The sequence below is a fragment of the Plectrocnemia conspersa genome, unplaced genomic scaffold (assembly GCF_051122295.1).
Source record: "Plectrocnemia conspersa isolate PC_06_02 unplaced genomic scaffold, ASM5112229v1 ptg000013l, whole genome shotgun sequence".
Lineage (NCBI taxonomy): Eukaryota > Metazoa > Arthropoda > Insecta > Trichoptera > Polycentropodidae > Plectrocnemia > Plectrocnemia conspersa.
Genome location: NW_028277177.1, coordinates 4,496,600 through 4,514,107, shown reverse-complemented (window position 1 = coordinate 4,514,107; position 17,508 = coordinate 4,496,600). Strand labels below are relative to the sequence as shown.

Genomic DNA, 17,508 nt, shown 5'->3' with positions numbered 1-17,508 from the left:
AAGACTTCTATTCTTTTTTATCACAAATGCGAGCTCTTTTAATAATGCTCGTCATTATTCTTTTGCATGCAAAATACCTATCTCTAACACTCAAGATTTTTCCACGAATAGTGTTCCTTAGCTTAATAACCTTAGCGAACCCTTGTTCCTTGAATCGCTAAAACAATGGCAATATTACTGGTTTTGGAAGAGATATTCTTAAAAGAATATGATACATGTGTTAGTATGATAAATGTAGCGCTGATATTCAAAGAAGTATAACATTTATCCGGAATTTCTTTTCTTAGCTTTGTTTTTATATTAAATAATATATAACCTAAGGTATTTAATTTTCAAATGGTAATGTAATTTTTGGTATAATCTGTATATAGTACATATATTATAAACATAGATGCACATTAAAAATAAAATAAAATTATAGTACCTATATGAGTCATCTCAATTGATTACTACGGCCATTGTCTTTTATATATTTATAAAGATTTTATTTTTTGCAAGTATAATATTTTCTATATAGATTCAGGATATTCAACACTTCGTTTGGGTATCGATTATTATATGTAGATCATTATTAAAATTAAATCACTAACTACTTATAAAAGGTGACGTGATCTTAAGAGAATACAAATTGATACGACTGAATCAAATCGAAATTCAAATGTCATACTTCAACCGCTCTTGAGTCCTTATTGTTTTTCATTTGCAAAGACAATATTGCCCCTAATCCCGTAGAATAAACGTTACCCGGAGTCAGAATCAACAAGCTTCTGTAAATATGGCAACGTTTTACGTCGTTACATCCCTAGAATCGTGCGGCTCCACTTGTCTGGATGCAATGCGCATGACTTGATTATTACAAACGACAATTGTATTATATTGTATATATATAGGCAATATTGTGTTTTGTAGTGTGTATGATGTGAGATCGTATTGCGGCGGAAAACCATCAACAGTATCCTGGGGAAGGTCGCATTGTTAAAAATGTAAAGGAGGACGGAAACCCTTCAGACAGAATGAAGCACCGCGCAAGCGCCGATCGATCGCAGCTCAACTGCAAAAAGGCTCGCGGTGAACATCCTGAAGGATAATTTTTAAATAATTAATTAATAATTAGCTAAATTGTATTGTTCTAATTTATTTTTTATCAAAGAAATGTTACTAAGTCTCTTACTTGACTGCTTAACTAAAATAAATCTAAGAAATAATATTCTTTCAATTTATCAGATTCCCAGAAAAGAGTCTGTAAGTAATGGAATATTTAAAGCGTCACTTATGTTATGAAGTATAAACAAAAGGAAAAAAAGATAAGCTAAGATCGATCTGCTTTATTATTTAGCTCGACCTCAAATTCATCCCATTTGATGAAAGCTTAAATTGTTAACGTGGGCAACCGTCGATAGTTACAAAGGATAGTTCAAACAATGTATGGGCAAAACGGTTTTTTATGCCTATTAATGGTAATTGATAGATTTCAAAAATATGTGTGCCTATTGTGCAAACCATAGTCGTTATGCAGACATATAATGCCACTGTTAAATTTATAACACAATTAAAACATTCCATATAGGTTTGTTAAATTTCAGTCTTGTTTCATCTAGGCTACGATGTTCCATATATGGCAATGCAAAAAATATTATTAAGTTACAAAAATTTGGACAGGGTAATTTTACTTTTTTTTTATAAATTTATAATATTTATACAGTACAGATTTGATATTTTTAAATAAAATCTACTACACGTCATAGATTTTCAAAGCAAACCAGTGTGTGTGTCTATGATATTCATCTCCAAAATTAATCCAACATTTCAGTTTTTCCATAGGGGGGGGGGACAAAAGCTGGCCAGTCCATGGTAGTCACTTTAATATTTTAATTTCATTAAGATTCATAGTATTTCATTAAATGTCATGCATTTTTCTGAAAAAAATAAGGGGAAGCAAACTCTCCACCTGTCCTTCCCCCCCCCCCCTCAAATACGAGCCCTGTTTAATTTAAGCTTACTTAAACTCAAAATTTCTAAAAATACTATGAATCTTAATGAATTTAAAACATTAAAAAACGACTAGTGACTGGCCAATTTTGCCCCCCCCCCTAAAAAAATCTGAAATGATGATCCAAATCCTAATTCAGAAATCTTCGGTTTATCGCTAAAAAATCTATCGCACAATTATGTTTTAAAATATATAATATAATTGATCTGACTAAATTAATGAAAGGCAAATACTCCTCCTGCTCATTCCCCCAAATGCAATCTCTGTTTAATTTAAGTTTAATTAGATTCAAAATTTTCAAAAACAATATGAATCTATGAATTTAAAACATTAAAAAAACTAATTTTGCCCCTCCCCCTTTCTCTAAAAAAAATCTGAAATGACGATCCTGGTCCTAATTCAAATATTCTCGGTTTATCGCTAAAAAAAACTCGCAATAATATTTTTTAAATATGTTCTTTTTCTGGACAAATTAAAGGAAACGCCCCCCTTGCCCATTCCTCCCAAAAGCGATCCATGTTCAATTTAAGCTTACTTAGTCTCAAAATTTTCAGAAATAATATGAATTATAATACAATCAAAACGTTAAGAAAACGACCACTGACTGGCAAAATTTTGATCCTCCCCTCCCCCCTCTAAAAAAATCTGAAATACCGTCCCTGATTTTAAACTAAACATTTTCGGGTTATCCCTAAAGAATATCCATCGCAAAAATATTTTTTTAAATATGTCATTTCAGTAATATTATATCGGAATACATTTTCACCGGTGAAAATATAATTTGTCTGAAATGGGATAATAAAATTATATGATATTAACTTTTCCATACGTAGTAATATATATATTTACATATTAATATTATTTATTTACATAGAATGTGTATTTTTCGGTAAAGTTATATTGTCACTAGTAAAGTCAGAATACACTTTCACTTTCTAATCAGTTAAATTATACTGCCAGATAAACTTCAGACAGTTGCGAAACGTACATTTGCTGTTCAAAACCTAACTTACGCGAATTAGCTTATTAGTTTCATTTAGTCAAGTCTCAAATACAAATTAAGTCAACTAAGCTCTCAGGGAAGAAGAAGTACAGACAGATTTCGCATCTCGCATATTGCTCCATAGTTAGTCTGCACTTGGATATTACACTATGTTTTAAAAATATGATATCTATCTTTACCAATATTACGAAAGCATTGGTCAAAGTATATTTAAACCGAATTTTGGTCAATAGGAGGGCGCAAAAACAATTATCACTTCTCAGAAGTAAAAAATTCACTTCAAAAGCAATAAAATCGTGTCGGCGACGTCGCAGTGGGAACGCTTGGAACGAGCGTTGAGCAAACTTTGACCAATGCTCTTAAATCAGAAATCCCACTTCCCACTGCGACGGCGTCGGCACGATTTTATTGCTTTTGAAGCTAATTTCTGACTTCTGAGAAGTGATAATTGTATTTTGCGCTCACCTGTTGGTCATTAAATTTGTAATATTATTATAAAAGTTGTGGTGTGAACGCCAGATTACCGAGCGTTCCCACTGCAACGGCGACAGAACGATTTTATTGCTTCTGACGTATATTTTTGACTTCTGAGAAGGAATAATTGTTTTTACGCTATTGGTCAAAATTCGGTTTAGATGTACTTCGTTTGATTAATTTATTTTATCATTACATTCTTGGATGGGTTTTTTTTCAGATAATGGTCCCAACATCTGGAACAGGTACAAGGAATACCCTAAATAAATTATATATGAATAATATAATAGGTAAGAAACCAAATTTTTTTGATTAAATAAATTGCACCACAGATTCAATAAGAAAATAGTTTTTGCCCGGTAAAGGTTAATGAGCATAATGTAATTACTGAGTTTTAAATAAAGAAGAAAAAATAACAACTTTATAAACAAATTAACATATTTCTATATGTTGTTTGGAATGCAACATATTTTATTCTAAATACAGATTTATGTAATTGATGATGTGATTGAGATATGATTTATTAATTTAATATTATTTTAATCATTGCACATTTAATATTAATTTTAGAATATCGCAATAACATTTAATTTTGAAAGATTTATCTTTTGTATACTTATTTATATCTACTCATATTAAAAGTAACATAAATTAAATTAAATATTATGGAATAAAAAATACATAAATACTGCATAATATTATTTTACCTTGATATTCTACGACGAGCAGCATTTTGGCAAGCAGCTATGATAAATGGACAACGTGTTTCTGTCGACCAATTAAGCTGTATGGTTAATCTATGGCCCCCTAATGAAAACATCTGTATTTATTTATAAGTCATTTATAAATTAGTATATTATCTAGTAGTTTTGCTGTTTTCTTACGTGAAAAACTGAGAACAAAGTCTTTGTATTTACAATGTCCTAATAGCGCGTTTGAATGGTAACAATTATATTGTTCACTGGAAAAAAATGACAATTATTTATGTTACCTTAGCGACCGCCTGCTTATTTTTATATAAAACAAACATATTATTATCAACAGTTTCAAAATCATATACAATTTAGGCAGTACATGCCTTGTATGCGACTCGTAGTTTCCAAAGATCGGATTGAATTCTTAGATTCTGGACTTTGGGTAAAGTAGAAATCAGTCTTTGCTTTGCATGGCGCGAGTAAATCTTTCGTTTATTCCAAATCTAATGTTTCTAATAAGAGTCCGAATGAAAAAATTGTAATTACGTTATGTTCATGCACGCAAATATAAATTTGCGTGCTTCTCTCTTTTTCATACCTTCGACACCTCGACCAAAACCATATTTTAGGGCAAAAACATACTATGTTGTTATCGGTGGCTTTAATTACACTATTATTTTAACAGTTTGAGATTTAGCAACCTTTTCACTAGGCATTTGCTTATTGTAAATTGAGCAATATCTTATCTATTTTTCTAATGCATTTGTAAGACCCTAATCCGTCCAAATTGACAATCGGCACACACGCTTATATGTACAGAAATTTTATGACGCTTTAAACAAGTATTTGCATTAAGCTTAGGCTCATATTAAAGAGGAGTTGCCGACGGTATAATTACTTTTCTTTCACACCTTTCCTTTATACAAGTTCTCGAAATTCTGTTACGATTTTTAATTCTGGGGAATTCTGGCATATCGCTTTTTGTTTGAATTGCGATTTTTCTAGGTGATTTAATAATATAGCACCTTTGTTAAGATAACGATTTTAATAATACTTTTTATTAAGATTTTTTCATTTAAGACGAAATATCTATGACGTAAAAAAGATTCTTTATTATATGTAGGTAAACCCGCTACATTTTTTTTTGCGGATTGTCCTAAAAATATTATTATACAAATTAGCATCTCCGTATATAATTCCCCTGGCGGTACTCGTTTTCTTATACCTAACTATTCTTAAATTTTCTCTATTTCTTGTATTGAATCTATGTACATCTTTTTTTATTATTAAATACATATTAAAATTGTCTGGTAATATACTATTTCTTAACTTATATATTTATATGTAAATTATATGGAAAATATATGTAAAAGATCAACCACCGTACATGTACGGCAATACCAATAAAATAGAAATATTCAAAAAAATTGAAATGATGTTCTTAATTCTAAACGAAGAATTCTTAGGTTACCCCACATATCACATCCAAAAATAATCTATCAAGAAAACATATTTTTAATATATTCTTTCAGTGAAATCACATCGGAATACATTTTCACTGGTAAATATATATTTTTATCAGTGAAAATATAATTTATCTGGCAGGTGCCACAAAAATTATGATTATTTTTTTCCATACGTAGTAATATATACATTAACATACTTATCATTATTTATTTATGTGCATTAAATAAATAAAAAAATTAAATAAGAATTTAAAAAAAATAAAAAAGGTGAAATTTTTTAGTGCCACCATTTGCTCTATAGTCGCAGTGAATGTGTATTTTTCGATTAAGTTATAATTTCACTATTAAATTCTTAGCTTATTTATACTAGTAGATATATATTTATATTAGCAAAAATATAATTTAACTGATATAAGCTAGTGTAATTATATGCTGCTCTAAAATGTCTATGAAAAAATTTTGCCCAAGCCTAACCTAATAAAAAAAATTATATTTTTTAATGCGAAGACAATAAAATAGCAATACTCTACTATAATCGATAATGTGTTAAAGAGCTTTGAATTTCATAGAAAACTTTTAGGAACATATTATAATAAATACATTCTAAAAACGAGACATATAATAGTTTAGTAAGATGCAGCTGAAATTGATATTATAAAAAATTGCAAAACTGCATGTATTTTCCTCAAAGATTTTTTTTAAGTATTTCAATCAAAAAAATATGTCTAAAGTATTTTATTTCGTTAATAAATTAAAATATTTTCAAAAACAGATTTAACTACAAAGATATATTTAGATTACTCTTTTGCGATAGTAAAAGAGTAATCTAAAGATGCTAAGAAAAATAAAATGCTTTAGAAATAATTTTTTGATTGAAATATTTTTTTTAAAAATATCTTTGAAGAAAATACATGCGATTTTATTTACTTAGAAAACTCATCAATTTTTTATTATCACTTCATCTTGAACTTCCACCCCAGTCGATTTCCCCTCTGAATGAAAGCCTGCGTGACGTCACCGCGAGCTTTCCCGCTGTGTTTATTACTGTACATGTGACCGGGCCGTGGTGGTACATAAACACAGCCGGTCGGTTATAGAATGTCTTTGAGCGCTTTTTCGCTGTGAAAAAAGAAAAGCCTCCGATATAAAATGTGTCACGGATGTGAATCATGCACGGAGAAGTGAAGACCACGTCGGAGGCTGTTCAACCCACAATTGCATCGACCCCATTTCGATGCAACATGTTGCAGCTTTTGCGCTCTAATTGATTATAGGTGAGTTGCGTTTAAAGCTGAGTTCGATTAAAATAAAACTTCATAATTATCTTACATATATTCAAGTTTTCCTCTATGCTTATATACGTACTGCAGATGTTGGATGACACAGCCACATATTTTTAGGTTAAGTTAAATAGCTCTTCATATGTATAATTCCCCATGATTGATTTATAAAAACAAGCAAACAATCTATATATAAGTTCGCAGCCTGGGAAATAGGGAAAATTGTACCAAGGCCGCCATTTCCTAGCGGAAATGGGTCATGGCGTTCGACAGTATCGATGCTCTAGTTATTAAAAATTGTTGTTTGTGATTTCAGCTAAGTTATAAATATGCATTGGATCGTTGGGTTGCTTTGCTGGGCCGCAGTGGCCCTAACTTTAGCCTTCGCTGTGTGTAGGCTTTTGGGGTTATGGACCCAGACGCAATCCTGGCTCAAGTCCAGCAAGGAGGAGAAAGCGAATCTGACCAGATCGGATATTTACAGCGCGAATGGATACTTGGTAAGTGAGAAGTCGTATGAATTTATTTTTCAGGTTTATGTGTCACCAATTAATAACCTTCGTGTTAGTACATGCATATATGTATGAGTATATACATATATTATGCAGTACAAATTATCTTTAATAAAAAGATAAGAGTGTAGTGATAGTATTCAGACTTTTTAAATTTATTTTAACAATATCATTATACAACCTTTCTTTATTGTTTAAGCGGTCCCCACATATAATTTAACACAAATTTGTTATATGGTACAATAATAAATATTGACAAATATTGTATGATGTATGTATTAGATAGCATACCGAACGAGGAGCGATCTAAGATATACGATTATATAATTTATGGTTTGCCTACTTGTTGCGTTGACGTTTTTAACTTTCAATTTTTGCTATTTATATATCGGACAAACCTATTTTTTTCACACAAAATTAATTTATCATATAAGAGCGAACGAAACTAAATTATTAACGCAAAACTGTCTTCGTTAACCATATATTTGCTGTAAGCGACAACAAGCACTTAATAATTTTCTTGCTCCTTTTCTTCAATTAGTTTCACTAATATGAGAGGCACAAGTGTTGTGATTATACTATTTTTAGAACATAGCAAAAAATATTATATTTAAGGTTTTAACCATACGGCGAATTAGCGCTTTCAAGTGCATATTTATTTATTTTTGATGAGCTTAAGGGCTTTTAATGGAGGAATTTTTAAAAATAAAATGGCCTTGAAAGCCATCTGATTCAATATTTGTTGTCATGCCAACAATAAACACTAAGCATTCGCATTAAGGAGAATTTATAAAACGTAATTTCATTATTAGTCATTAGAATTTAAGTGCGAAATGTTTTGACTGCATTTTTTTAATAAAATAATATTCTTTCATAAGTAAAAATATATTTTAAACTGGAGAAGATTACTGGTGGAAATGTTTGCTATTCTCGCTTTGAGTATAAAATATGTACATATAAGCTTAAGCACCACATTTATAATACGCTTCGATTTTGACTTTGAACTCGTCACCAGTGGAGCTCGCATCAAATCAAAACAGGCAACCCAATAAGAGCTTTGTATTGACACTATCAAAGTCCATACTTAGGAAGTTGGTATCACACAATACTTTATAATATATTTAGTATTATATATACATTGGGAATTTTACGCTTTGATTTAGACTTTGCTTGCCATTAATAGAACTTGTGGCTAATCAACCAAGCAATCAAACAAGAGCCTAGAACTGACACCATGGAAGTACAGACTCAGAATTACAAAATAGAGATATCAGAGGCGGCCGGTGAAACATTGCGTCTCACCAGCCACCACTGAATATAGCAATAGAGTATATTTTCACTTCAGTTCAGACTTTTAGCGCAATACCAGTGGAGCTCGCATTAAATCAACACAGCCAATTCAGTAAGAACCTTGTACTGACGCCACCGAAGTCTGGACTTCGCAAAAAACATGAAAATGATATAGAGATATTTAATATGAAAATAATACATATTACCGCTTCAGCTTCGACTATGAGCTCACCACCAGTGGAGTTCGCGTGAAATCGACACAGACGTTTTGTGAGAGTTTAGAACTAACACTATTATTCAGTATATAAATAGAGCATATTTTGATGATATTGTGTTCCATGGAAACAATAGATTTATATTTATAAGATTTATTTGAAACTAAGAATAAAATATTATTTCAGAAATTTGTAGCGATTGGCGATGAACATTTACATGAACATGAAAATAAAAGTGTTACACGTTTTAATTTTAAACTAATTTAACCCGCATCTTAAAAAATGCTAAGACTTATGAAACAACCTGATATATGACACTGATTTACAGAATTTGACTTTAGTCTGGTGTTTTGTAACTTATTTAGTACTTGTTTGTTGTGTTGAAGCATGCTACGTTGTAACGGAATTTTTACAATAAATTTATAAAAAAACATTTGTTAAATTGTCCATGACCTTGAACGGAGTGTAGCCATAGAAGAGCTTCTCATTTTGCAAAAAATCACACGCATGCCTTCATATTTATAACATACTTAGTATTTGTAACAATTTTCAGATTAAATCCGAAATGGATGATTATGGCAGAGACAACAGCCACAAATTTGAACTAGTAGAAATTGAATACCCAATGGTAATATTTCCAATCAAAGAAACTGCAATACCACCGCAACCGTTACGGCCAGCTCCTGCTACACTACCAAAGTATGTACTTTAAAATATTTTTATAATAAAATATATTTAACTTAATATTGCATGTTGTAGAGAGACAAAGATCAACAATCAACAGTCCATTTCAAGCCTGGAAAACGTAGAACAACAACGCGAAAAAGTTGATTCGTTTTACCATTACAATATTAGCACAGCCACAACGCAGTCAATCATCTCATCTAGCAAGGTTGAAAGCATCAATTCACAAGTGATACCCGAATCGAAGCGCTTAGACGAAATAATAGTTCTGGAAGATGGTGACGGAAACGACTGGATGACCAGAAACAATCTGAACATATTTAAGAAACCGGAGTATAAGAGTACTAATCCATTCCACACTAGCGGCCAATGCAATCCGTTTAGCTCTCAAGATGCTGCATCATCAAACGAGCTTAATATTGAACCGCAATACAATGAGCTTTCAAACGCATGTGATAATCAAAGTGATAATATTGTTAGCCGCTCGGGATCACTCAGAAAGCTGAGTTACGACGATGTGATTTGTGAAAACGATGACACTCCTGCAGTTGCCAGTAGTGGTTCGACTGTAAGGTTCAGGAGAGCCATTTCGTGCGATTCGGTTAGCTCTGATACATCTTTAGGCCCGTTGGAATCGCCACTGCCTTCTGTCACTGGACAGCTATGCTTATCTTTACGTTGTTTCAGGTATAGTAATTATTTAAAATATCATGCCAAAAGTTTTACTATTCTTGAAAACCAAAAGAGACATTTAAAGTTAATATAATAAATTTGCGGTGTGAACCGGTGCATTATAATGGTGAATCTTCGGTGTTTTTTTTTTATATATATTTTAATAGGCTCACATTTTTATTGTACTAACTGTATGCTGTTATGGTAGTTCGATAGTCACTATCGCAATATTAAATATGTCTTTATTGTAGCACTGTTGAAATCTACAGCCCATTGAGAGTATTGCTTGCATAGAATTAATTAGTAATTTTGAAATCAAATCACTGTGTAAGCAATTGTTCCTTTTGATTTAATGAAACTACTTGAATTCAATACAATGTAATAAATCTAAGCATAAAAGCTACCTGATTGATCAATCAATAAAACGTCACTAAAATTATATAAGCCTCATTCTTCTTATCAAATACAATATTTCTACAGAACTACAATATACATATTATAATTCTGATTTTTATTGTTTTTCAGAATCAATAGTAATGACTCGTTATTAGCTGTAAATGTGATTGAAGCTAGAAGTTTACTCGGCGATTGTCCGGATACTTATGTAGAAATTTTTCTATCGCCAGAGCATAAAGGTGGACATTTTAAAACCAAGGTTTGTATATTGCTTACTAGTCTTCAAGATAATTAAAAATAAAGCAAGAACTTATTTAGATCTAGTTTTGCTAAATTTTCATCCGCATTATCCACTCATCAGCTCGTTTATTATGCTTGAAACCTTGTTATTTTATTAGTGTTACTCACAACTGATACTACCAAATTTTTTCTAGTTTATTTATGAACTAATAGTGTTAAAATAAATTAAATAAAAACCATAACGAGATACGAATATGCTTTCTAAAAATTTGACTTTTTGAATACTCGAATATATTCGTAATGTAAATGAATATTAATATAATAAGGCACATACATATACATATATTGACCAGACGCGTACAGTAAGATGTGTTCCCTTTCACTCGCTCGCGTGCTAAGTGACAAGAGTGAGTGAGTTATAAGAGCGTACGGAACGCATGTAGCGCACTATCTCACCGTACGCGCCTGATTATTGACTTAAAAATGTATATTTAATACAAAAAGTATTTTTTACTGAAAAAATATATAAAAATCAATACTAGACATTTATAAAGTCTACAGTTGCACAATAATAACTCATAAATATAAGACTTTTTTGGAATTTCGGCAATTACAAAGTGTTTTTTATTGTTTTATTTGTCGGTTATTGGTTGAAATCATCGAGGTTGTTTTAAATTGCATAAAAATAAAAGGATACATTTCGCAAAACAATAAAATAGCACAATTGACACACGCACTAAAATATATTAAAATTTCAAAATAATCCACTAAATATTTATAACGAATAAATAAAAAATGGGCAAATCTATTTAGTACACGAATATTTTAATAATAGGATTAAAGTCACTGAATATGAATCAATATCGGGCTTCGTGTTTGGTTAATTTTAGAATATTATTATTAGAAACCACTTAACCCAACTTTATATATGAAACAAGCGCAATATATAAATAAATCTTTGATATTGTATGATATTTTAACCGATTTATTATTTTTAGATTTGCAGGGGAACAAATTGTCCAAGCTATAATGAAACATATCTAGTTGACATTGGAAAGAGCAATAAGAGGCTGTGCTTTCATGTATATAACACTGAAAATGAATCATGCTCTTTGATCGGAGAAGCTGAACTATCGCTGCAAGATGCTGGTTCATATAAACAACCAGTCACAACTTGGTTGACTCTTACCGATGCCGGACAGGTATTTTTTAATACTTACCTCAATGCACAATTATATTATTTGGGCACTTGAATAATTATAAATGTTTGTTTTTATTGGCGTAACTTTTGCAGTATTTTAAAACTGTCGCTACAATATTATAGTGCTTTTTTTTTAATAATTTACTAGCTTTCTATCTCAGTTTCGTCTGTGTTATATTTCCAGTTACATCATATCCTTCTGTACCATAGACAAAAGCGTTCCAAACCTTCCTTTTTGTATTATTGAATAATAAATTGAATGTACTCAGCAACTACCTACAAGGCAGTTTATAAAACTGTATTATTTTAATATTATCGTCAAGAAATTAATTTTAAAAATAGATTAGTCAGATCCAATTTTTTAAATAGTAGTTATTCAAAAAAAAAAAAAATTTCAACCTCAATTAAAAAAATCTTTAAAGATGAATGGCCATCATGATGCATTAAAGAAACCTGTCAAATCAAGATGCTCAGATTTGTAATAAAAAAATATCAAACCAACTAACATAGTTATCTTATCTGCCTACACATATAGATAGTAAATTCCTGTCACTTCAAACGATTGTCCTTAATGCCTGCACTACACTCTCTGGAAGTTATAGTAGGTTACTTCGGTCAACTTTGGTTCTGCCTGCTCTAAAATCTCTCAGAAGTTATCCGAGGTTACCGAGAACGGGAGGTAAAGTGGGGGTAATTCAGTCGACTTGGCCAGCTTCGAGCGCTTCCGAACGTTGTCGGCAAAAGGACCGAAGTCAAAGGTACCGAAGTCGGAGCTACTCTATCGAGCGCGAGCGGTGAGATACTTCCCCTTTCGCTCTCTCGCGTGTTAAGTGACAAAAGTGAGAGAGATAATGATATGGTGTTTTGCAAACTGAGATAGAATGAGTAGCTCGCTTCAATTTCAGTATGCGCGTAGGCGTCCTATGGTTAACACGCATGTCGAGCGCTGCATCGTGGTCACGTGGTCAAGTTATAATACCACATGCTTATCGGGGGCTTCAACAGACTCTTACTGACATCTTTGAATATTTTAGGGCACCAAAATGAATTAATTATATTTTAGATAGTATATTCTTCTAACAGTTATCGTTATTATATTTTTTTTCATATAAAATTAAATAATTAAAAAATAATTAGTGGTACTTGATTTTGTTAAAAAATTGTTTCAAATATCCTTATGTATTTTCCTAGATCGGTTTATATAAATGTCACACCATAACGAATTCTTATTTAGAATCTATGGCGACAAATTCTAGGATAGTCACAGATGTGGTGTTCGTATTCTGAAGTATAATTTTTATGCCTTATGGCATTTTGCAAAAGCCGACAAAGATTTTGCGTAAATTGAATATTTAAGATCGAAAAGTTTTCTCTGATATTGTATTGGTGAGTGCCCACGCAAACTTTTATAATTATCGGTAGCGTAATTTTAATAACATGGCAATTTAAAAATTGCGATTATTTGGCACATTTTTCGATCGCGCGCAAATATGCCAGCTGTACGTGACAGAAGCCGCCGTCTGGATGTCATTCACGGCCGCCGTCCGGACAGTATATGAAATTTGCGGCAGTGTGGTCGCTTACTCGAAGTTGTAGGTCTCCAGAGAATGTAATGCAGGCATAAAATTATGTATTGTCGTTAAAGCTTTTCGTTCTTTGGTCATATATGGATTAAATTATTCCACATTCAACTGTGTTCTAAATCTGTGGATCCAAATTCCTCAGCGGCATAAAATGACTCCTGTGTTTATGATACGATAATCTACTAGGGTTTTAAAAAAAATATGAACTCAACCGAATAACAAGTAGCTTTATCTTTGTCTATTATCTTAAGTAAAAGAAAATTTGATCACCTTTAACATTAATTAAGGCAAGTATAGCTTGTTTTTGGAGTAGTTTTTTATATGTTTCAATCACAAACAAAGACATTTTTTTAATCTATACTATAAACTTTACCTTATCATTATTAACAAATAAATAAACTCTCACTTATTTATGACGTTTTGCATTATTAAAATATAACATATATTGACCGAAAACGTCGGTTGTAGTAAAGCTGTATATGTGCAGTGTGTAAACGTATATCAGATAGGATCTCAGCTGGCTAGGTCGTCCTGCAAGTGCAGTGTTAAATAAAACAGTTTCTCTGAGTCTGCCGGCAAGATATAATTCACCCACCAACCGACCATTTGTGAAGGTTCGTCAAAGAACAATCGAATTCGAAGTATGTTTTGCGTTTATGTTGCGCTATACATCACTCTTACTTAAATCATAGTATCAGTATGCTGGATCCAGTAAGAACTTCATAAACTCTTTGTTCTCTGGCTGATCTATGGTACAATTTTTTATATCACGTAGCTTACTTTACAGATTATTTTTTTATTCGTTTACGATGCGATAATTATATTTTTTAATTATCTGTTTTTTTTTATTTTAAATAAAATTGCATAGCTCTATAAATTTAAAGCAAAATTTACTGTAAATATTATATATCGCTGCTAGTGGCATATTTGCAAATTTTTTTGTGAGACAGGCAAACGAAATGAAACACAATCAGGGTCGAACGGTTATATTTTAGATGCTGATTTAAACACCACACTTAATTGTATAATATTATCTAAACACACAGGTTTATTTAAGAATGTATCACTATCCACGCACGCATTTTAAGCCTCATTTTTTACCAAAATAACTAAAATCTTTTCGGTCGTGCAGGTTAATGAAATAATAACTTGAAAATGCAGTCTCACCTGTTGATACGGAACTTTGGTTGTATTAAATACATTCTTAGATCAACCAGAGTATACATATACATATATGCTTCACACATTATTATATGTATGTATTTTTATTATTTAGGGAATTGTTAAATTTGGTGAACTCATGCTGTCACTATCGTACTTGCCAACTGCTGAAAGACTTACATTAATCATAACGAGAGCTCGCCGACTTCCTGATCCAACGGATTATAACATATTTTTCAAGGTATTTTTATTATTAATAATATACATATAATATATTAATTAAAATTTATTAATAATATAAATATTTTCATAGGTATATTTACAAAAGAATGGTAAGAAAGTTGCCAAGAAGCGATCATCGATCAAAAGGAGCGAAACTAGTCCGACTTTCAACGAGGCCTTCATCTTTAGCGTACCACCAAATTTATTGTCTTCTATCGAACTGCGCATCACCTTAGTATATTTTCCGATTGGAATAGATTATTCAGACATAAGCCTTCATCAAAAAATCGGTCATGTAATTTTATATCATAACGCTCAGGGAAAACCGGGGAACCATTGGAATCAGATGCTATCTTCGCTTAGGAAACCGGTGTCTATGTGGCACACTTTGAGAAGGCCGCAACTTTAGATTGATAATTTACTTTATCGCTTATTAGTGAAATATAAACAATATAGCGCTTAATAAATAAATATATGATGAATGTAAAGTATTTTTAAAAAGTTGCTGGTTCAACTTTAACATGTAATAAATATATAAAAATACTTATATTCGCTTGAAATTGATTTTATTAATTTAGAATCAATTGAAAGCATAAATTAATGTTTATTAAATGGTGATATAGTTAGTAGAATAGTGAAATGTTTATTCACTGTCTTACATAAGGTACAAGACTGTTACTATCTTCAAGTATTGGACCTAATAACAAAACACTTATACTTTAGGAATACTTTAATTAGTACATATGTCACGGTATTTCAAAATACAGGGTGCAATTTTCATTTTAGCGTATGCTATACGTGGACCCCTGAACTTATGGATACCAAAAAAGTGGTTCTCAAACTATTCAAAATCGTGTCAATGTTTACTTTGTATTCTGTGTTCATGCTGTAGCGAAATTCCGTACTATTGCTGGATACTGTTAAAGGCATAACTGCTCTTTTATCTGTGACACTATTTTTTATGACTTTTTAACAAGTCTTATTTCGAGACAACGATAATGATTAGTCCCGACAAAACAAATATGTAAGATAATTCCACTAGTAAATCCAAACTTCATTACTTCATTATATACCTAACTACAACCAATATACAATTTGATACATAGATAAAGGACACATTCCTAGTTGTACATAACAATACTAATTGCTAATCATAATTGGCTCCAACATTGTCTATTTCTTTGTGCTGGCCACACAGACTATCACAAACGCTATCTAGCGATGTATATACAATTTAAAATCATTGAGAACCACTACTCTATATAAAAAAATATACATTGTGAATCTTTTTTAATTTGTATTATATATTACAATTTGACTATTAATCATATTTTATACTTACTTGTAAGGGGTCTTATTTAAGTAATTAATTTTACTCTGAGGCTTTACAAATCTTGTACCTAGATTGAACTCTAGTCGCAATGAGTGATGTGATTTATAAGATTTAAATAGATTTAAGCTTGTTGATAAAGTATGAAAGTGATCCTGATTCAAAATACAAAATGCATATATGTAATAGCAACGTACCGGTTGATGTTAAAAAACACTTCTACAATATTTATATTTTACACGTACAGTTTCCTAATTAATTTACACAATCATTATCATAAAAAATAACACTTATCACTAAAATATACAAGTAGTCTCGAATAAATGTTATATTTAAAAATGCTATGATTATGTGTTCGGAACATTTTGACTTCATTTTTTTGACTGAATAATCTTCCATTTTTTCCAAATTTACAGATTTACAACATGAAATGTACAAACTCTTTACTACTCTACATATATATATACGTATATGGATGTACACTTTATGTACCGTTAATATATAATAAATATTGCTCTTCGTGAATCGTCTTTTAATTCGATATATCCTATTGAGTATTTTATCCACTATGCCCGAACATGAAGCATCTTGCCGATTCTATAGCGCCAGCCACAAACATATTATTTCCGGATACCGTATGTGATTAAAAAGTGTATTAATCTCTCGCTACACTATTCACACAGCTTCGTTCCACTAATTCAAAATCGATTCGCCGATCTTAGCGTGCGATACCCCCCGAAATTTGGAGCAGGGAGCATATTGATACGCCGACGCTAACGGGCGCGTCTTGACACCGCGTCCGACGTAACTTCTGATCTGTTAAAATGACGCCTTTCCAGTTTAGCAACAGTTTAGCATTAACATAAGTGAGTCCGTGAGTAAAGCCGTTGATCTGCCTCTTCAATTTGAAAAAAATATCATCTAGAATGCATCAATAAGTCGTTTTTTCAATTTTAAGCTGAATAGCATGTACTGATTCATAACTCATCTCCAGAAGTAGTGTTATTTTGTTCACTGTTACACTGGTGATTTTTAACTCTGATATTAATACTCGGTGTGTCTGACCCAGTCGAGAAGAGATATGTAGATACATA

The 17,508-nt window shown here is 31.4% G+C and overlaps 1 protein-coding gene across 2 annotated transcripts; it reads left to right on the top strand.

The window, feature by feature from the left end:
- The first annotated feature begins 6,662 nt into the window (after positions 1–6,662).
- On the top strand, positions 6,663–16,939 carry Syt12 (Synaptotagmin 12). Of its 2 annotated transcripts, XM_088201735.1 has the most exons (8): positions 6,663–6,902; positions 7,225–7,408; positions 9,479–9,624; positions 9,685–10,296; positions 10,807–10,936; positions 11,916–12,119; positions 14,978–15,103; positions 15,176–16,939. In XM_088201735.1, exons 2-8 carry the CDS (start codon positions 7,238–7,240, stop codon positions 15,491–15,493), a joined length of 1,707 nt encoding a protein of 568 aa, XP_088057861.1. In that variant the 5' UTR covers positions 6,663–6,902; positions 7,225–7,237; the 3' UTR covers positions 15,494–16,939. The 2 variants fall into 2 exon arrangements, with proteins under 2 accessions (XP_088057861.1, XP_088057862.1); XM_088201736.1 differs by lacking the exons at positions 6,663–6,902; positions 7,225–7,408 and having other exon boundaries at positions 9,415–9,624.
- The last annotated feature ends 569 nt before the right edge of the window (positions 16,940–17,508 follow it).

Bases quoted from the DNA above. Each gene is read 5' to 3' on its own strand.
- Syt12 (XM_088201735.1), top strand. From the start codon at position 7,238: ATGCATTGGATCGTTGGGTTGCTTTGCTGGGCCGCAGTGGCCCTAACT. The intron at 9,625-9,684 runs GTATGTACTTTA...TGCATGTTGTAG, and splicing joins GCTCCTGCTACACTACCAAA to AGAGACAAAGATCAACAATC. The intron at 15,104-15,175 runs GTATTTTTATTA...ATATTTTCATAG, and splicing joins ATTATAACATATTTTTCAAG to GTATATTTACAAAAGAATGG.